Source organism: Bombus bifarius, unplaced genomic scaffold (genome assembly GCF_011952205.1).
Source record: "Bombus bifarius isolate JDL3187 unplaced genomic scaffold, Bbif_JDL3187 scf7180000008421, whole genome shotgun sequence".
NCBI lineage: Eukaryota > Metazoa > Arthropoda > Insecta > Hymenoptera > Apidae > Bombus > Bombus bifarius.
In genome coordinates this window covers 152,162-175,880 of record NW_022884651.1, presented here as the reverse complement: position 1 = coordinate 175,880, position 23,719 = coordinate 152,162, and the positions used below count along the sequence as shown (strand labels likewise).

Here is a 23,719-nt window from a genome sequence, read left to right as displayed (position 1 = left end):
TCCGGTTGATATCTGACTGGCCCTGGTACATACGCTCGTTTGTTGCGATATCCACGTAAAATTTGATCGATATCGATTAAAATTCGTAGTCTTTGGGTTGCTGATACAAAAGACACAGTTGTACGTTCTATTGGTGGAGTTCTACAAGTGAACTTTACATATTCATCACGCGACGACAGAATCACCACGGAACTGTACCAATTTAAAACATTTAAGCTTGTTTTCTCTAAAATCGTGATCCTGGAGTTACGTCATTGTTTTAGCAAATGAGCGATACGTACATACTCTCGTTCATAAATGTTAGAACTATTAATTTCAGGCGAGACAATAAAAATTGATCTGGATAATAGGACGACTAATCGATCACAAAAATTTGGGAAAGTCATTGGCAAAAGTTATAGAAAAATATAATAAGTTTGGGATCTCATACCCCTCGCGATCTTATGATTCGGACCACCCTTAAAAATGTATTGAGATTCGAGATAAGGAATAAGGTAAAAGGTTCTTTCGCTTCACAGCCAAATAATGAGACGGTTTACACAAGAATTATTTCACCTTCGAATGAACTAACGTATAATTATTTTAGAACAATTTGCGGCCATATAGGGTTATACATGTTCAAATATAATCATGGACTGATTTAAGTAGCTCATTTAAAAAGCCATCTAATTTCACTAGTGAAATATACATTTATAGAATGCATGAAACCTTAGAATAACATATACAATACGCAATTTCAGGTGGATTATTATACGTGTTGGTTTATTAAAGAGACGAGTGATAAAATTGTAATAGTCGGTGTATATCACTTTGACTGCCACGCCAAAATCACACGTTTCGCTCAGGACGCTATAGGAGTATTTTTATTATTCAAAGCATATAATGGCAAAATAATAATAAATCGATGGTGTAAGACAACATTCTTCCCCAATGGACCGTTTATCTTATTGGTGATCACGGGTGCCCATCGTGGCGTCTTGGTAACAGTTGATAGCGACATATTATAACGAGGCTTCGTTTATTTCAACAAACCATTGGCATTCGTTACTTCGTCGTAAGCAAAACGTCCAGAATATATTGTTGAAACGTGTAGAAGATATTAGTAAACGGTATTTGCTCGTTCTATATGTAATAGTAAGGTATGTTCACACTTCTAACTTCAATTATACGATTATAAAGCAGCATTTACGATTATTTTCTAAGCTGTGTTTATAATAATATTCGTAGATTACCCCTCGAAGATATGGATGCAAACACAGTGCACAGTTAGATGCAAGATTTGTTCTCATTTTTTTTTATCGATGTTCTAATAAAAATGTTCAATTGTTCAATGGGGCACTTTTTATTTCAAAGTCTCTTCTATTTATCGGTTATATTCAAAATGCCCTAACTGTCAATTTTCATACAATTTTTACAATTGTAAGAAGCTCAAGCGCTCCGGTGACCACTGTGGCGTCATAGGAAAAACCGTGGCCGGTCATATATGATCAACGTGGCAGTCAAAGTGTTACAATCGCTTTAAATACAAAATACAGAGGTAGTTTATGCCGCTGGTAATCGTCGCTGGCTCAATGCTACTGTTCAACTCTACGCTCGTTATTCGACTGTATGACTCAGTATAATGATCGTCCTGGAGAGCACATTCGTCTGTTTGTATCGACCGATGGTATTGTAAAAAGTTTGAATATAACTCCGGTTGACGATTACAAACAACAGCGATGATATTTTGTCCGGAGTTCGTTTACCTTTAAACGTAGCAAACCAAAACAACGTTGGTACTCCAAGGCACAATAACGTGAGTCTCTCTCGATTGGAATTTTCCATTGACTCATGTGCCGCTACAAATGGAATATTTAACAATACAAATGCCAAAGTTAAAGGAAACAGAGTTGGAGAAAAAATATTGAATTTTATCACTTATAAAATTCTTATTACATTATAGAACATGTGGATTCTCCCCTGCCCGTGCTTCCATCGACATAGCCACAAAAGCTTTAGCAAGACCCTAATGATTTTTCATGTGAGTCTCATTTTCTTTAATACAGTGTAGAGCTCCTTTATTCGAGCAGCCATTATCCAAATACCCTAATATCCGGACATTCTATTATCCGACCGCTCTATTACCCGAACGTAATATTTCCCATGCCTTTTTCGTTTCAGACATGTTCGTATTTTATTAACCTTCACGTAAAATGTATCCCTTCATGCGATTCAGTGAATTCTGATTGTAAGAATTTAGTACGAAAGTGATAACTATCGGAAGGAAATACGACACGATTCAAACACTCGAATGCGGTGCGAGTGCAACAGAATTAGTAAAAATACACGGCGCTGCAAGAGTCGCAAACACGGACATTAAAACACAAAAACATGATACATGAAAATTATGCGAAGCACGTAGATTCCATGGCAACGGTAAGAAAGCTGCAAATATATTGATTGTGTAAATGATTTTACACAAATGGGAACAGCTAACGAAAGTGATAATGATACGATGGCTTCTCATGCCGAAGCATTCGTGGAATTTGAAAAGGAGCTGGGAAGGTTCGAAATACAAAATAAATCTAATTCAATATAGTTACTTGTGTTGAAAGAATTACGTGGTCTAACAGCCAAAGAGAGCGAAATACATGCATTAAAAAACAAAACTAGCAGTAGTTTGTTCGTTTCAGCTTACTAGCCCAGAAATTCGACTTGGTTACATAGGTTACGATATATACATTATGTTTATAATTCGTTGCCGAACCTGCCTTACGTAATTATTTATTTCCTTGCTTTCTATTCTGAAATTGCCTTTGGTTTTGTTATAAAACACTTTTCTTTTTTAAAACTAACTGAAACTATTTCATTGGTTGCTATTTACACTTCACATTTTGTACAGCCCCCTTGGTTCGTCTCTCCTCCGTCTCTACTCCTCATTCGACTACTTCCGCCCTTTCTTCCTCCGATAGTATTTGTCCCATGCTTAGGCTTGTCCTATCAATTTCTTTCCACTTCCAGTGTTCAAATGTCCCTTCACTGCTTTTACGAAATAAGCTCCTTTCCTCTTTAGTCGTTCAACATTTACGTGCATTTTCCAAGCTGCGCACCCTGCTCTTGCCAATTACCTTCTGCCCCATCCCTTCTCCTCTCCCCTTGTTTAAAGAAATTACCATTAATTTCTTTAATTTACTTAATCTTAATGCGTATTTGAATAAACGAAATTTCATATGAGAAAAATGATTCATGGTTCCATTAACCGAATAGTTTCCTTATCCCAGATAAGGAAGGCTGTACTGCGTATGAAATGATACGGTGAAAGGAAAGTTGGAAGAGTAAAACGGAAGAAACGCTGTAATTTTACTAAACTAATATACCGGGTGGTTGGTAACTGGTAGTACAAGCGGAAAGGGGGTGATTCTACGCGAAAAAAGAAGTGGAAAATATAGAATAAAAATTTAAAAATTTAAAAATTTTTAAAATTAAAAAAGTAACGTCAATCGAGACAACGATCTAGAGTGAGATCCGTTATAACGAGACGCGATAAACTGCACGCGTACCGAGTGAAAATTCAAAGTCGATTTTTTCGAAAACAAAGCCTCGAACGAAAAATTGTTATTCTATATTTTCGACTTCTTTTTTCACGTAGAATCACCCCCTTTCCGCTTATACCACCAATTACCGACCACCCTGTATAGTTGACAAAAGGGACGAATGCAGAATATAATTGCCCGTTCTATAACGGACGAGTGTTTAGTACAGAAAGATTGTTTAGTAGAAATCTCACTTGTATATACACGAGCATCAATTTGAAACTTTCTTCTGCCCGCCACTGTATGACACAACTGTTTAAAAATAATGCCGCTTTAAGAAGTCTGAAAAGACTTTTACGCCAACATCAATCTCTTGTTGACACAACAGTGGCCATTGTGCTCAATGTGCTTGAAAGTTTTACCCCAACAGAAACAACTTCACTTTCACGAGGGTCATAATGAGTATGGAGTGAAACGGGGGAATGATAAACGGAGGGAAATGAAATCTGCGTAAAAGGGCGAGGCTAACGCGACGTACATGGGGACAGTACGGTCGATCAAACACAATGAATACGGCACACTCGCGCAGAACGAACCCACCACCAGCCGTGGCAAAGGAGCTTTAAAAATTAAAACGAATCGCTGAACTTGAATATAATTTCACACGGTACTTTTCATGCGGAAGAGGTATGAACATCTTTTTCAGCGGATTCTCAATTATGAGATAGTATGTACCTGTAAAGTTCTAAAGTGTCTCGAATTTACTAACTCGTATGCCTTTTTATTTATTTATTTGTTAAGCTCTAACAACTCTTCATGAAGAGTCGTGCATGGTTCTACATTAGGGAAACTGGAGTAAAACTGAGATCTTAAGAATAAAATAATAAAACTCTGAAAATGATGTACTTTACTTGCATAGCAGTATACTTAACTTACTGGGTCGTTCTCGGCCAGTAATTTGAAGTAATTTTTCATTTCCTCCACGCTTCTGTCCAAATTTTGCTTTCTTAAAGAAATTACTGGGGGATTTTTTAAAACTCGAAAGCCTAAAAAAGGCTGCTTAATAAAGTTGCAGACGGAGTGTTAAACAAAAATTGCGAGTGTTGCTTATTAAAGCAATATTTTTATCGAACAGTAGTCTACATTAGATTTTTACAGAAAGAAGAACATCCTCAAAATGATAATTTTACATGGACAAATTTACATAGAGGTACGAATTTAAGTAAATTCATACGGAATGCGAGTGTATATCGAAATTACAATTTATTAAAAAATTAGTCACATTGAAACATCGAAGTTTGTTAATATATGCAATGCAAATTGATTGTTGAATGTTTGTGATTTCTGCGAAACATACATTTGTACTAAATATTTTGTAACAGTGTTGCGATAGTCGAGTCTCGTAATAGTACTAATTAAATTTCGAAATGTTCCGTATAATACACGTAATACATTATAAAACGCATCTACGAGTATTCAAACACTTTCGTAAGCCTGTGCAAATTTGTCAATTTTTAATTAGATTTCAGGCGGGGGAAGTAGAGTTTGACGAAAATCAAAGATATTGATCGTTCATTAGCTGAGAAAATTCATATCCAACGTATAAATATGCATTATGGTTTAGAATTTACTTATAGTTTAATTACTATAATATGTGTGAGAGTTGTTGAATAAATTTTTTTTTAAACGGGGTATATATTTATTTTTGACTCTCATTGCATTATACAGTGACTACAGAAAGTATTTGTACAGGATTATATTTATTACAATCGATATACTAATTAATTAAGTATATTAAATTTCCGGCCATTTGATATTATCAGGTACTTCTATATAATTACAAAAATTTAATGCTACGAAAATGAAATGTGGAAGCTGATAGAAGAAACGCTTCATTGAAAAATAAGGTTACGCACAGATATTTTCTGCAGCCACTGTGTATGATTTAAAAATAAATGAAAATGACTTTCTCGTTACTGTATGATTTAACCGACCTTTTATTACGCAAGTATACTTCGTGTAAGTAGGTCAGGTATGGAGGGCTGGATGATGCGCTCGGACGCATAAGGAGGGTAAGTGCACTTATACTGTTCTTGCATCCGTGTCCTCAATTGTTGATGTACCAAGTCTGTGCCTCAGTATTGGATGAGATTCGCAGACATCCACGTAATCAATCAAAATGTGTACCGCATTAGGAAATTATTTCAGCAAATAACTATTACGTGCGTTATTTTAACATTTATTATTGGTACAAGAGGTACGTTTTCTGCGGATTAAAAGGAAAATACCCTTTAGATTGAAGTATTAGATTCAACTAGAATCAACATAATATAAATTATTATAAACTAAGCTATTGTACCGCGCCAAATGAAGTTATTTAAAATTCTCAACGAGAATTGATTGTAAATAGCCCACCAAATAAAAAAAAAAAGAAGTGCGTAATACAAATTTGTACAAGAGGTAAATGAGGTGCGTTCATTCATTAACGATTCAACTAGATACAAAAAATAGTACATGTGTCAAAAATGAAGATAAAAAAGTGAGCGCAATGTCAATTTATTATTGATATTTTGTCAACTAACGAACAGCCGATTCTCTGCATTTTCGTTTTTGTTCTTTCTCATTTGTAAGGTACTAGTTGATATTTCAAATTTTATTTCTTGTTTGTTCTTAATTACGAATTGTTTTACTCGTCTTTTTATCTCATACTATTGATATTCGGAATTTACACCCAGAATTATATCGTCGTTCGTAATTGTGCGGACGCTTTATGGATTTATAACAACAATACGTGAATTCTATCAATGTGTACAAATTAATGATGAATTAATTAGTAATTAGAAACAACATTTGCTACTTTTTTATAGAAGGGTACTTTTTTCAGGCTACAGATCTGAATTACCTATCAAAAATATAGCAGTAATGTATTTTTCTCTTTACTATATACATTTGCTATTTAATTATCATTGGTAATGTTAACATGGAAAATAATCCCATCAGTTTAGCATATTATTCTCAAACCGACCTATAATTTAAAAATCATAGAATCTAAAGATAAGAGATCTAGAGAAAGAGTTGCTCAAGCAACAAAGTAATTCTATAAAGTTTCACGGTTACAAAAGCCAGATTTATTGTCGAATATAGACAATACCCCAAACACTAATTTAATCATATCATAACCTATGGTAATATTACATAATTAAATATTATATCTAGCCATGATGCTTATAAGAAATGAAATCATTGCAGTTTGATTTTAGCGTAATTTTGTTAAAATGTTGTAATCATATAATCTACAGTAATCAGTAATCAGTATCATACAGTACATATCGAGTATCTAACAGTATCGTACAGTATTTACACAGTATCTCTGAGTATCTCCGAGCATCACAAGTATCTAAAAATACCTATAATATCTTCGAGTATCTACCAAGTTACGCGACGAGCATTTACAAGTATTTATTCCGCGATTTTATTTTGCGATTTATACTTTGTACTGACGATTCACGTATACGGCTGTATATTAATTTATTATTCTAAATATATTCGATGGTTTCAACAACGAGCAATCTCGTCATTAAACCTCACGTACCAACGTCCTTTTCACATAAACCTCACTTCGTTGGTGACTCCGACGTGCATACCTACATTTGAAGAATATATTAAGTCGTTTGATGGCATTTGTAGCAACTATCCATTATGCATTTTTGCCTCCTGTTCTCGATCACTATCTTATTGAACGATAAACGATCTGAGGTGGTTTATTATACATGTTGGTTTATTAAAGAGATGACTGATAAAATTGTAATAGTCGGTGTATATTAAAATCACTTTAAATACAAGTACAGAGATAACCGTCACTCGCTCAATGGCACTGTTCAACTTTAGGCTCGCTATGCGACAGTATGACTCGCTATAATAATTCTATAGACTACGTTCGTCTGTTTATATCGATCGGTGATATTATAAAAAGTTCGAGTATAACTCCGGTTGACGATTACAAATAACGGCGAGAATGTTTTGTCCAGAGTTCGTTTACCTTTGAACGTAGCAAACCAAAACAACGTTGGCACTCCAAGGCACAACAACACGAGTCTCTTGCGATTCCAATCTTCCGTTGACTCCTGTGCCGCTACAGATCCTTCGAAATTTAATTACTTTTCCCTTACATTTTCTATTCTCTTTCGAGGTACGTACCCATTCTGTTTAGAGATACGCGATTGTTAAAAAAGCAGCAACGACTTTCAGAATCTACTCACTATACACATTATCACGTGCATTTTTGCAAATAGATATAGTTTCCAGCTGGTATCGAGTTAATTGCAATAACTCGGTATGTTTAGAAGATTGGTTAGTTGATAGAGCGTGTCAAACCTCAAAGTGTCGTATCGGTTTAATCGGAGCAAAAGGTTTACTTGGTCGGAAATGCATTTAATATGTAGTTGCGAGAGAGGATACTGTAATAATGCTCTTCATAATATTTTCCGGTGGCCGGAAGATAGGGTTTCACGCACGCATGCTACACTTATTCGTCCATGTAACTCATGACAAAGGGTCATCGAACCCTCTTTCGAGCATAAAAACCTGCACCGACTGTGAAAATATACGCTGCACGAATCCGGATAAATGGAAATCGAAGTAAAAAAACTGGAGAACATTTCGATTTCCTTTTTCTACTAGGATTTATGGCTCGTTAATTCGAGCCAATTAATGACGCAAGATCTTTGCTCTCTCTCTAACTCTACTCGCCTAGGTAGCTGAAAGAAGTGGAGCAGGTAAGAAAAATAAACGCAGTTCTAGAATTACATTTATCACTTTGGATAACAGCTATGACATACCGTATTTTAGTACGATATTTTTGTTATTAGTATCAGTTACTACGTTTGTTTTGTGGGTAATTAATCAGTCAGTGCACGAGATTTATTGAGACAAATAATTGTAATTAGCGATAGGTCGAAATACGTCGTGATTAAGTTCGAATTTGGAATATTCATTGACCAGATCCGAATCCTCTACAAGTGTTTTGAAAAAGAAGAAGCTGTACTTTCAAATAGACTGCAACCTAAACGCGACAGATTGGAACATCCATGAGAACCTACTTTGGCAAATAAAACAAGTACTTCCAAGTAGAATTGAAATGAACACGCCAAGAAATTCCCCGTTCACATGAAATCATATTTTTAGACTGATGTTCTTAAATAATATACGTCAGAAGTCAATCGGTGTAAATCAGTTTTCCATTTATAACTCCTTCATCATAAACTGTCAGTGTCGCCGAATATAACGAGGAGCTATTTACTCGGCATAAGTCATTTTTCATGGGAACTTCTGAACCCCCCAATCACAAACGTTCAAATAAAATCTACAGGAGTCCTCTGTTTATATTCTTAATAATTCCTACTATAATTTTCCTACATTTGTTCCAAGTTCTACATTTGTTCCAATGTAATAATAATGTCTTTCTAATTTGCTGGCTGTGGATGTGTCGCTGATGGGATACCGCTGATTTTCTTCCGTTTTCGATGCGTAGAAGAAGAATCGAATTCCGGTCGCCGGGATTCGAACCAGGGTTCCGAACGTTCGTAACCTAAGGCGCTAACCACTGCGCTGTCGTCGTCCGACGCTAGTTAGTGTCGAGTGGAGGTATTTGCTGTTGAGTGCCGCCACACGTGATTCGAGTGATACTCGCAAGGGCTTCGATTCGCTCAGATATCGAAGCTGTTACAAGTTTCTTTTTTTGTATCTCGAAGAAACTTTACGATTTAGCCAATGTATAGCTATATATTACGTAGATGCATTTCTCATTAGAACACATCAGCACAGAGTTGTAACGTATCATTTCAAGGAAAAAGATCATTCGTGTGTTTCTACGTAGTCTTCTTCCAGGGACGTAGCAGTCTTCTTCTTCTGTTACGAATTTTAACTTAAGATCTCGTTACGAGTAGATTTTTGAAACTCGTTCCGAGGTTCGAAACCAGCTTGTGAAGATCGCATACTTGGCAAGCATAATGAACGAACCGTATTCTCTTATCAGCAATATTCGAATTTCTTTCTTTATTAGAAAACGTTTGACATTTAACAGAACGATTTTTGCAAAAATATATACAGCACGATTGTTGTTCTATTAAAACGTCAAAAACAGTTCATATATTATGCCTTTAATCTATTGACTGAGTAATGAGCTTGCAGTATCGAAGCTGGCAGTCGAATCCTACGAAATGGTGCTTGTGTATTAAATTTGATTTCAGTTTATGGATATACAGGGGGTCCCAGTTTTCCCTACCAAACGTTGTCATTATATTCTATAGGTCAAGACAAAAAGAAAATGTCATATAGACATATGCCATTGGAAGCATCGTTAAAAAGAGTTATAACAAGAAGAAACGGTATACGAAATGAGCAGTGATAAACGTGTGTTATTACGGTGCGTTATTACGATGCAAAAAGTAATAGTCAGAAGGTATCACGATACCTTTATGACTTCAACGCCAGTACTCTACGATTCCACAGTGTCGATATAGTAATAACCGATATAATCTGATTTTAAAATTTCTTTTAATTATACGTAGTTTCCCAGTGTTAATTTCCATCAGTTATAAGTTGCAGATATTGCGAGAAAAATGGAAAAGATTTACTAAAAGATTACTATACTTCGTTACGCAATACGATGGCCTGAATAGATTTGTCAGATTTAATCACATAACAGCGACACTATGAATGCTTTTAAAACTAATAGTCATAATCCTTCTTATATTATACGGAAGCTGTTTATAACCGGATTAATAAGTCACGACACCATAAGGCTCGTAAATACTGAAATACAATATCGAAGTGATATATCATTGTTCTAGACACTAAGTCCAATGTACACAGAAGTGTAAAAAAAGTCCTTTATTCAGTAACAAAAAGTATTTGCATATCCTCATTTTCCTATGAAGTGTATTTTTATTAAATTCTAATTTCATTTTCATAATATCAAATTTCCATAGTTTAGACGGTGTGAAATTTCTGCTGTCCTTGTTGACCTCTATATGACCAGAAAAGGATTTTATATTTCAATAGGTATGGAACTTTATTTGGAATTACCTTTTGTGTATTCCAGACTTTCTACGAAGAAATTAGTGGAAAAGGAAGATATCTGAAGAGATACAAACGTGAAGAAGAGATTAATTAATATGTAAATGCTACAGTAAATACATACATTGTGCAGATAATTCGCAGCAGTCACTTTATTTTATAGCATGACAAATTTCATTGTTTTAATATTATTTATATTTTCTTTTCGATATCGAGTTATATCGATACTTAATTTGTAAAAAGTGGGTTAATTTGTCTTCTGTAACAGTAGGTTCTAAGTGACTATTATATTGTTATAGCACTTAAGAGTTACGTAATCATTAGAAAGCGAACCGACGGTACGCTCCGTTATAATATGCTACGTCTTATGTTACGAATTACTGTTTATTCAATAAAATTTCTTGCAACGTGGTTTTCGTATTACACTCAGCTCTAACCAAACTGCAGGATAAGTCTATAAACTAGTAGCTTAAATGATATGAAATTTCTACTGTTCTTTTCGGTTCTATATGATCCAAAATAGACGTTACATTTCAATAGATATGTGGCTTTGTGATATAGATATGTGTACTTTTCAACGGCTTCGCGACACAAAGCGCTATACTTTCAAAGCGTAAAGCCGCCATGCCTAATGTACCATCGATATCCCTACGGTTCTTTCGCCGAATATTCGGAAGAATGCATACGTGGCAACCGTCGCGACATCTAATAAACGCGTGCGTAGTAGGGATGTCGAGGGGCAACAAAGAAAAGATTTCTAGAAGCCCCGAGCTGTCAAGTGCGAAAGGTTAAGTGTCATAGCGAAGTAAACACTATTAGAGATACGCGGTTATAACTCTTGATAGTTAGTCGTTAATCGTTAGTTGTTATTAATCGTTAATCCCTTAACCTACAACTACGGCCATAGCCCGTAGTACGATGATCGGGCCAAACGTAAATATTATGGGCATGGCCGGTAGTATATGATCGGACCAAACGTAAGTGTTAGAGGCATAGCCCGTAGTACGATGATAGGGCCAAATATAATATATAATGTAATATATAATAGCTTGTTTACGTTTTCGGCCCAAAATTCTCGAACGTAAATAGTAGGTTAAGGGACTAATCGTTGTTAATCGTTAATCGTTGTTAGTTATTAATCGTTAATAGTTGAATAAACTTTATTGTTGAACACGAAGAGTATCTCTTGTGGGCACCTTCACCAACGACCGTCTCAGATATTAGGGAATTTTACATAGTTTCTAAATATTTCGTTTCACTATTCAATGTAATTTTTCTATCTTTTGTATATTCCAGACTTTTTGTGAATAAAATAATTCGAAAACAGAAGCCATCTAAGGAAGCAAAGAGAATATACTTGGATATACTCTAATTAATTATTTAATTAATTATGTAAATGCAGGATGACTCTATAAACTTAATTACGTACCAATGATGTTTAAAGATGTTATTTTTAAATAACATGTAATGCGTAAATAGGTTTCTCGGTTTAGGAACAACTTTATATTATTAATTAAATATAATATTGTTCAAAGTAATTCATCCTCCTCTATATATTGTAAATTCTTAGAATCACATTTTCGGCTATCTAATATTAATGCAAATTTCTATTTTAGTTTGCAAGTATCTATCAGGTATTAAATTTCAGACGTTCAAGTATGAAATCATTTAGACGAGAAGAAAATAGGACGAGGAATATATTAGAATAATATATAAAGTGCTTTATTCTCTGATTGTATACTTACAAACTATATTGTACACAATGTATATTGTATGTATATTGTATACAACTGTATACTTCAGAGATTACGCTTAAAATAATGATACAAAAATTACATTAGGAAAACATTGCTGCACGACTTCAAAGAGGTCATTAAAACATACTTATGGCATAAATACACAGCTGTGAAGCAATGCTAAAACTCGATGAAGTATATTTGCTCAATAGAATGAAGAATTTACTGAATGAAGTTTCTCATAGCTTTCTTTTAACCGCAAGAAATTTGTATCTTATATATTTAATTAAAAAATAATAATTTCAAAATCACTCGTCGTTTGCAACATTTCTTTCGATCGTCTTATATTACCAAATCTGTTTCTCAATATTGTGGTTACGAAAGCAAATTCCAAAAATTCGCGTAATATCTTTTTCGTCGCTATTTCTCCTAGCTAGATTTTGCAATTGTACAAAATATAAAGAAATCGAGGTATTCTTGACATTCTGATAAACCGTTGTTCGGTCCTTAACGAATTAACAAAATTCTAATCACTGTGTGTTCGATTAAACGATTCTCCCTTAGTTTCGTTCTTTTATTTTTCCAAGCAAACTGCAAAGCGTGTAAAGCGAAGCATCTTTAAGGTGCAACTATACACGAGAGTTTTTACGATACCGAAAGTTTGCCTTCTTACTGCGCAAAGGAATCGAAGAAGTCACACTTCCTTCGAGAAAAGCAAACCCATGCCATGGTGGCCGGTTGCACTGGTTAGAAACCGGTTTTACAGGCAAGTTTTGTAATGAGATTCCTCAAACAGTCCTAGCAACGAGTGGGACAATAAGGATGAAGAGCTACAGAAAGGAAGTAGTAATGATGGAAAACAAGCAACGTTTCCACTAAGGGCAACTCCAATGCCAACTTTCCAATCTGATGAATAAAAATTGGCTAATTGAGTCAGAGTGTGATTCAGAGCAGGAAATTTTATACAAATATACTGTCAAAGCATATGTAACTAGGTTGCGCATGTTTATGGAAATTCATATTGCTATCAATGTAATTAAATGAATGGAATTTAGGTGTTAAATACTATAACGAGTATTCTACTTTGAATGCTCTATACGTTTTTGCATATTACCTGCATTCTGTACATTCTTGTGGCTTCAAATTTCTCATAAGTTCGTAGAAATTCAGAGTCTAATAATAATCAATGAGTAAAGTATATAGAGGTATATAATAGGTATTCTTGTGGCTTCAAATTTCTTATAAGTTCATAGAAATTCAGAGTCTAATAATAATCAATGAGTAAGGTATATAGAGATTGGAAAATTTTCCTATTTATATGATTTTACGTGGTATATGTAATAAAAAGCCGTACATCACTATAAACTTATATAGGTATATGCATATATTAAGTATTTCCTCTTGTCTCTATAATTAAGCATAAATTTTGATTTCTTTGAAGAATATAATTACGTTGTCAATATTTTCACGTATGTTCGTGATTTCACTGATATTGTTTTGCATTTTATATTTTTTCCTAATTTCTCTTAAATGTCCGCAATAGAAAAGGACACGTTTCATTGTGAGATGAGACGTTTTCGATAAATGAAAATTTCTCCGGCTTTAACATGTCTTATTAACCTAGATCATTTTTTATCTCCGAAATCATTAACCATGACCAACAAGAATTAGATTTATTGAATAATTTTTATTAAACGCAGAAATCCATTTTCGTATTCCGAAAGCTGTAAATAAATTTGATTGCAATGTTTTTGGGCAAAATTCCCTGGAAATTTAAAATATGCTGCTACTTGAAGCTGACTCAATCTTTTGCATGCGATTCGGTTAGAAATAAACGTGGCAGTTAATGCCAATAAATAGTACCTTGTACGCTGATTCAGGTAAACCACTCGGGCGACATAGTATGGCTATCGATCACGATCTTTATATCTATAGAGTTTTATGCGAATACTTGCAAAGAAATTCGATCGAATTTAAAAATAAATTAATCAGTATTCTTCTTGATACATGTCAGTCATGAGAGACTCGGTATACTTATCGGATTTGGTCTATCTGATTTAAGAAACTGAAGACGAAACACTGAAGGAAAGTCAGAATAAGTCAGAAATAATTGCAAAACCTTCAACTTTTTCAACGTCAAGAAGACAGACAGCTGTAATATATTATGTATTGAAGCTTACGTAAGACTACAAGATTGTATTAATATAATATTAAGCTTACAATTCTTATGATTTCGTGCAGATCTAACGGGTATCTGTAATTTTTCTAACATTGTATCTTGTACATATTTTACCTTCTTTTTCTAATAAATAAGGGTGAAAGTGAATAAATCGCGTTACATTTTAAAAACATGTGTCTTAATGGGACAAAAAGATTCAACAACATATTCATATAATATTAAGCCTATTATTTTTATGATTTCATGTAGATACAACGGGTATATAGAATATTTCTAACAATGCATTTTGTATTTTTCTACTTGTTTTTTTCTTAATAAAAACGAGGATCAATAAATTGTGTTACATTTTAAAAATATGTATCTTAATAACAGAAAAAAGAATTCACAGAGCTATGATATTTTATATCATAGTAAGGACTTTAAGGAGTGTGTGTAAATCTTCGTGACTGTCTCTAATATAATCTTTTCATAATCTTCTCTTACCTCATGATATTCTCGTTACTATAGTAAACGTTTTAAACATTGTTCTATATTTCTTATCAATTCCAAAGGTACAGGTATAGATAGATTTTTCGATAGAAATTATGAAGACTATGAACACATTGGAACAGTACAACCCGTTGCTATGAATGAGAAACAGTTCATTACCGAACATCTGTTCACCGAGTTCAAGGCCGTTCAACCGTTTCCGAAGAGTCGTAAGTGCAGGTGTCCTCATCAAGTATTTCCGATGAGTCACTGGTAACACATACATATACATATATATTTTTCTTCCTTTTCAACTCTCAACTAACAAACCTTGTAAATTAGTTGACAATCTGCATATTAATTAAGATATTAATATCGTGTTGGATCCTTGTGTCCCATTAAGATGCATACTTTTAAAATATAACACGATTTATTCCCTTTCAACCTTATTAAGGTAAAAAAAACAAAAGGTAGAAAAGTACACGATATAATTGTGAAATAAATATTTTACTGCAATTCCCGCATATTTTCGAAAAATATGTTCATGTTTGTCGCGTGAAAATCGTCATGCGTCAACGATGCATTAATACTTTTAATTTAGCTTACATTGGAAATACTTTTACCTCTTACTATATTTATATTGCTGTATTTATTTAAAATAACACGAAAGTAGAGGTTTGGAAAAATGGCGAAATGTGAAAAGTGATATCGCTTTAAATATAGGTATTTCTGAAGTAATTGGCTATAAAGTAAACAGTGTATAATTAAGAGTAAGTTTAAATATATATGTAATAGCCTAATTGAAGTTGAATAAGAAATCTATGTAAATCAATCTCGTTTTTGTAGGCGAAAACTAATAAAATGTATACATATATTTATATATCTGTTTTCGTTTATATGTATTTGTTTGTGCGTTTGGCTTGTAATACTTTGTATACTCATTTGACTTATTACAATATCATTAATTACATGAAATACGATCGTATTTCGTTTATCCTGTTAATGGACAATCAGTGGCCTTTGGAACGAACAGGGCGAGTTAAGTAATCGCACAAATTCAAGTATTACACTCACGCAATAAAAATCGATATACCATTTTCGTTATATCATACTATGTATGTACACACATATGTATATATATGGATACAGCCAGAAGCAATCAACTAATATTCATACGATCCTTTTTTAAGATGGCCCATTTAAATCTGTCCATGCGAACGTTTTCGAAATTGATGATGCCGAAATGAAAATATTTTACATCAAAATTGAATAATTTCGAAAGGATCGTCATCTCATATCTCTAATATTTGCATTTTATTATAAATGTCTTTTATTATGAATACGTAGAAGGCATACGAATACTAGTATATCTATATGTATATACAGGGTGGTTGGTAACTGGTGGTACAAGCGGGAAGGGGGTGATTCTACGCGAAAAAAGAAGTCGAAAATATAGAATAAAAATTTTTCGTTCGAGGCTTTGTTTTCGAGAAAATCGACTTTGAATTTTCGCTCGGTACACGTGCACTTTATCACGTCTCGTTATAACGGATCTCACTGTAGATTTTTTAAAAAATTAGAAAAAAAATTAAAAAAAGATTTTTATTCTATATTTTCGACTTCTTTTTCGCGTAGAATCACCCCCTTTCCGCTTGTACCACCAGTTACCAACCGGCTGTATATATTTATATATATATGTCGGATTATCGTTAGACTTAGGGGCGTGTAACGTATCTTCATTAGGACAAGCCATCGTTGTTGTTCAATGAAGATTATATTTTCAATTATATCTACAAATGTTGATTTTACAGAGTTTGACAATTAACCGTAGTGATTAGACACTCTAGATGTTAAAGACAATGTTCTTAGGTTCAATAACGAATCCACGGTCAACGGGGAAAACTCTTTGTTCAATAGAAACATAAAGTGACATTAGCTGTGACGCTCGGAATCATTCTGACTGACTGACAAGACGATGTGTGTAAACTGTCCAAGGTGATCACAAGAATAAAAGACTGATACGATCACATTTGTCAATTGAATATTGACCGGGGATATCAACAAAATTCCAGGCGCCGTTACTAGGCAGACCCGCGTAGAGCCGACATTGCTCCTGCCCGGGGTTTTTTGTTAACCCCCTCTCTTACTTTAGCGAGTCAGACTCGCGATGAAGATTTTGGCCCAAACATTAATATCGGCGAGTCCGACTCGCGACCAGACACTTGGGCCAAACGTAAACATAACAAACCGAGCTCGCGGACTGTTTTTTGCCCGTTACGATCGTCACTGAATGTTAGTTTCTACATTTCGGTTCGTATTGCGACTGTTTACAAGCATCAGTCTGGTCTGTTTAGCGCGCGTCGATGTCTACCGATTGGGCCCGAGTTTCGTCGAACTAAATAGCACGGGAAGCGGTTAATACAACGTGTGTCCCTCAATATTGGTACTTTTTCTGTTAGGTAAAAACGTTCATCCCGTGACCGTGGCTACGTTCAGCGACTAGTTGTGTCACCTCGAGACCAAGCCCATTGTCACAAATCTCGGACAAACATAATCATCGTTCTATCATTTAAGTACAGCTATAATGAACAGTCTAGACCAAAGCATTGGGGATCCTCCCAAAACTCCAAAAGAAATGCCCGATGTCCTTTCATCTCCGACATATATATATATTAATTGTGTCTACATTTTCTGAAATATAGAACATAATTTTCTGCCAAATGATAGAAAGAATTCAACCATATCGTTTGAAAGGTTCCGCAAATTACAGGCTTACTCTATAATTAGACTCGCAATAAATAGGTACAGTTATCCACATTAATATTCGCACACAACAGTGTCTGTGTATTTGTTGGTTTGTGTAGGAGGAGATGATTTAAATGTTGTGCTGCTTATTCTACGAATATAATGAAGCATTTATTGTAGCTTGAATTTCTTTCTAAAACTAGCGTATAATTGTACAATAAATTTTAAACAAACAGAAGATTATTCTCTTTGTTTCTTAAATTCGATGTGGTCCTCTTTTTCGCGTATTCTAATATCTGCTGCAATTAATACCAATAATTTAGCAATTTCACCACAACTTTTACCCTTTTCTCTATAATAAATTGCGAATCGTCTTTTAACAAAACTAGTATTCTTTCCTTTTCGTAACATGCTAGAATTTTTGATGCGATATAAAAATATTCACGTTGATTTCTTCTCTCTCTGGCTTAATTATACAGAATAAATTTATTTCGCGTTTGGAAACGTTTTTAAAAATCGCTAAATCGCAGAACGGAACGGAGAGTCCGAATGTTAGTATGACGTGAAAATAAGACAATTGTTTGGTAAAAATCTGCTGTATGTACAATTAAACGTTGTTTAATTAAAAAATTGCTAGGGAAAAATTAATTTACGCACTGTCGAGCTACGAGAAGTGGTTCATATTTTCATAGAATAAGCAGCAGGATATTTAAATCATCCCCTCTTATACGAAGCCACAAATACAGGGATATACGTAGTATTGTGTCTGAATATTAATGTGAGTAGCTCTATAGCATAGGGGGTTCCCTACTTTCCGATCAAATTGTAGGAATATAATGTACAAGTGAAAATAAGAGGAAAATGTCACATGTTGAGATTTTATGCGTAAATGCTTTATTATTGTTATTTATTTTATTTAAGGCATTTTAAGCGATTAACAAAGTGTATAACAGGAATATGCAGAAAGCGGGACATGAGATACGGTAAAGCGAATTACGAACTTCTATACGTTTCTACGTTATTCCTATTATACGCAACTAGAGCTGCTTGAATACTTAAATTCTGACCACAGCATATTGTTACAGTACGCTGATATTCGCAGTACAAACTCGACATCGATGTAGCATGGAATTTATTACGTTCCGAATTTCTTGAGAATCGAACTAAATATGAGCGGCAAATTTATTAATAAAACTAGCCTTAGATAAAATAAATAATAATAATAGGAATAATGTAGAATCTGTTGCTACACACATATTCAGACTGCATTCAATATTTACGTGTAGCTCTATAACAGAACCTTTATGATCAAATTTTATGGAACATTTTCTTCTTATTTTCACTTGTAGATTATACCTCTATAGCTTAGCCGGAAAAATAGAACACGCCTCATACATAATACACGTAAGTATACAGCATATAAAATCTGTCGGAAGCTAAAGCTTACATGTTTTGATTTTCAAAACAGAAATTCGAGATATGTTATAGGAGAAGATAGGAATCTCGAATTCCATTTACAATTATCTTACTGCTCTCTATTTCTTCCCGCCCATTTCAAAAGCATATCTTCTAACCTTTAACAATAACAGATTAATCTTTACTAGGGCAACAATTTTTATCGAGTAAAAGGTAACAGGAACCTGATACCGTATACTTTTAACGCACTACTATAAGCAGGATATCAATTTACAAGTAATTTTTTAGTCTATTTCTGATTTAAGAAATGGTTTTCGTATATTAACAACGATATTTAAAGTAGAGCACTTGCTATGATGTTTAGTAGATGAAACAAATTTCTATGTAGATCTGCTTTCATTAATTATGCTCATAAAAGCACAGAATTGCATGAACATCCGCAGTCTACCGATGGCTGCGATAGACGCTATACTACACGGTAACGATGATTACATCGTCAAAGATGATCAAATCACTTGTACAATATACAATGAACAATAAGACCTGAATTAAAAGTGATATTTGTTCTTCAAGACTATATTTACATCTTAAAAAGGTCTCGCCCCATATAACTAGTAGCTGGTCTAAAAAAAACATTCATGAAAGTCACTTGAGTTTACTAACACGAGAATCCCCCCGGGATAAATTAGCCGATTTTGCGAAAATTTGCGGCTAATTTTCCCTTCAAAGTGTTCCAAAAAAGTGAAAAATTGAAATTTCGAAAAACCCTCCCAGCGTTACCTGTAGAAAACTGTTACCAAACGAATGAATTTTGATTTTTTGATTTCAGATGATCCAGCACCAAGTTATCAGGGGCACCGCAATTTTCCGAGACACGTCCGAATAATTACTGCCATTGCCGTAATTTCTAATATTTCTCCGTGAAAATTTTATACAATATTCTTCGAATGTCATACTTTAATGTACTATTGATTTTAATAAAGAGATTTTAACTGTGTCGTCACAAATAATTCACAAAAACATGCCTTATTTTTGTACGAATTAACCTTACCTCCCCTTAATGCGTCCCAAACCAAACACGCACTATCCTGGCTAATTTTCTAATTTACTATCGCGCTTTATCGATTTTACTGCTAATATATGTAAATTACGTTATAAATATATTTGAATAACGCGATGCCAATTATAGGTGGATTTGTAGCTTAAAAAATGTCAGGGCCAGGCGTACGCTCATTCCGAATCATTTTGCCCCTCTTTTGCTTTTCTTTTTATCTTGTCTATTCAATTTGCCTTTGTCCTCTAGCGAGTTAAATGAGAAGATTGAGAAAGATCAGGAGGTCAGGTTATATTCATAAGTCATAAATTACAGCGTCGTAATAATAACGTCTATCAGAACGCCGAAACGCTATGGCGATTTTTATCACGTTCACTGCGATTATTATAAATTTTCAACCAGATAACGAATAAATAGCGTAAACAATTCATGTACGTAGAAATGCATGTAAATACATCTCTAATAAGGTTTCTCTTCCTTTAACTTGTTCTATTGTAAAGACAAAGTAATAATATTTATATAGTTTTTGGCCAACGATAATAATTATAATTTTAACGGTAAAAATTATAAATTAAAAATTATAGTAACTTTCTTATTGTTGACGAGAAAAAATGTTGCGAAAGATGTTTTGGTTCAAATAGGAAAATTATACTTTTTAAATGATCATCAAACGAATGATATAATAAAAATTGCATAATTCATAATATATTATTCAAGCAATTAATAATGCAGACATTTCTGGATTTAATTCTTTGAAATTAAATATCAATCTGTTAATTAATTCAAATTACGATAAATATAATGAGTGAAATACGACTCGTTTTACATTCTATTCACGTCGTAATGCAAATTCGTTCTGTTTCATACTATTGAAGCAGAAATATAATTTTAATCGCCAAACTTTATATATATAATTATTAAAAGGGAAAGTGCAAGATGCAAATAAATTTATCTTTAAACAACAGACGAAAACAAACATCCATTTAAGTCTATACCTATATATAATTTTATTAGACACATAATTTCAAATTATAGTGTCACGTTATCAGAACTACTTATCCAACTTGGAACTCAAAATCTACAAGAAAGAGATTACGTTTTACAGAATAGAAATCAAAGCGAGCTGTATACTTCTTAATTCTGAGAAGTCTGTATGTAAATATGCTATATATATATTTATACAGCATCGAAATCATAACGTATGTAAATGGACGTCCTGTATCATGATTTTCGCAGTTGGAGCAATTGGAGTACACAAGGGCTGCATTGCAGGTTATTCATTGTACTCTTTGTTTAAAATACTTTGTTGTTTTTCTCGATGAGCTACATTTCTTTCACGCGTATATTTTAAAACAAACAGTTCACTCGTGTATAAATCTTTGCTCAGTTTCGTATATTCTACTTATATATTAACTAATAACATATTATACGAAACGATAAAATATACTTTTGCAAACAAAATGTTAATTCGTCAATTAATCACTGACCAGATTAGTCAATAAGTTAATCATTAATCACGACATAACCCCTATTTGCCATTTAGAACAAGACATACTGCCAAAAGTTACTAGCTCTTCGCGTTTTTATGAAAACTAAATTTCAACTTCAAACGAATGAAAATTACAATCGACTTGATAAAGTATAGTAACTAAGCAGCGGATTTTTATTCATTTATGGAGGCGTTAGAAATGCGTGTAATATGTATCGATATATACATAAAGTAGCTAAAAGATAATATTATATTATGTTACATGTAGAAGAGTTGTGCATTCAAGTTACATTTTCTAAATTATCTTTGTAAAGATATGACTTCGTATGAATATTCGTAGTCTAGCAATAACGTTGCAAAAACATGATAGAAAACGAGATGCGTTGCTAATAGAGACAGAAAGCTAGAAATGCAATATCGAGATGTAATACTCACCCAAAACATCACGTTAAATCCAAAGATCACATACTTGAGACAGCAGCTCACTTCACTGGTATCCCTTCTATACTTCCGCACAGCAGGCATGGCTAAGACACATTTATCTATCGCTTTTGCGAATTTCACGCACACATGCACACAACACAGCCGCAAAAACGCAAGCCACTATTCACACAACACAAAAGAGCACCGGTGCCCTAGAGGCAGAGCAAATCACAAGCGCAATGACATAGCCGAAAATCCAATTCCCTTCTTCTCTTGACTTTTTGTCTTCGAATTATCTCGCAGAGCTTCGATACCTCGATTCCGTCTCGAATCCTCGTTCTATTATTTATCGCGCGTATTTTCTCGATTTTGCTCTTTCCGTTGGGCTCGCTTGATCAGCTGATCACAATAACGTACCGTTTCGTAATTACGACTACCGCCATTGTCACGTCACGGTACATACTACCCGAGGCTGGATCAACGAGACTGCAAGCAGCTCAGACTTTCCACTCGTCCCTCCGACTCTCCCACCCAACTAAATCTCATTCGCTTGCCCCTCCAACGCTCGATCCTCCACCCTTCGATGCTCCCCACCTTACCACCTCCCGCGAACCAACTATGCTACTCTTTGGCCCAATGCACACGAGCGACACGGCAGGTATACGATGCCGCAGCGATATAGCAACTTTGTGCGATTCGGCCATAAAGAGTAACAGAGTGCATGAACAAGATGAAAAAGTGATACAAGGATAGAAAGAGAACGCTGAGTAGAGGTCCTTGTATCCTTGTTTAATAACGCATGTATATTCGTATAGTAAATATGTAAGCATAACACCAACGAGCGGTGTCAGTGTGCACGTCTAATCAGACAAGGGCGAAAAGGGCCTCTGTTTTGTTTCTATCGTTATATCGTATTAGTTGTATCCACTTACACGGTACATGTGACTCGCACACTTTATTCTTATATCTCTATAGGTTTGGCGGCTACGTATATGTTTTTAAGACTCGTTGCAGACAACCAACTTCTCCTGTACGACATCGTTCTGCTGTCGTTGGAAAAACATAGAAATAAAGATCTTCTGTCTCACAAAAGAAGAATACATATATATGTACTTCCTTGTTCTTCTAACCCGTTGCCATTGCGGCGATTTGCCGTAAACCGCTCGTCTGCATCGGACATAATCGTGCAATGCATACGAGCGATATTGCATCGCACGTCTATAATTTACAACAATCGCACAGCGACACTGCTACGGCAACGTGTCGCTGCCGCGTCGTTTGTGTGCATCGGGTCTTTATTATTTTATGTTCCTCCTTTTTTGTTTTTGCCCTCGATTATCATCGACGCGATTCCTTTTCTCTCCCTTCAGTATCTTTTCCTACAAAACTATTTTTTAAATATCTGTAACCATATATATATATATATATCGTTATATATCGTAACATTTAATACAGGAATGAATTTCGATCTTTTTTTTAATATGCGAGATATCAATTTAATAATTCCTGCAAATATAAGAAAATGTAAAATGTTGCTAATGTTATATATGTATAATTATATGTATGATTATATATATATTATACAATACTTATCTATTATACTGCATAAGTGTACATATA

The 23,719-nt window shown here is 34.2% G+C and overlaps 1 protein-coding gene across 4 annotated transcripts in view; it reads right to left on the bottom strand.

Moving 5' to 3' along the window:
* LOC117212947 (tetraspanin-5) overlaps window positions 1–22,632 on the bottom strand; it is a 126,701-nt gene extending 104,069 nt beyond the window's left edge. For 3 of the 4 annotated variants that reach the window (XM_033458114.1, XM_033458113.1, XM_033458115.1), the window contains exon 1: window positions 22,112–22,201. In XM_033458114.1, coding sequence (XP_033314005.1) covers window positions 22,112–22,201 — 90 coding nt within the window. Of the gene's footprint in view, window positions 1–22,111 lie in introns of all 4 variants that reach the window. The other variant, XM_033458111.1, reaches the window with a different exon arrangement.
* Between the last annotated feature and the right edge of the window lie 1,087 nt (window positions 22,633–23,719).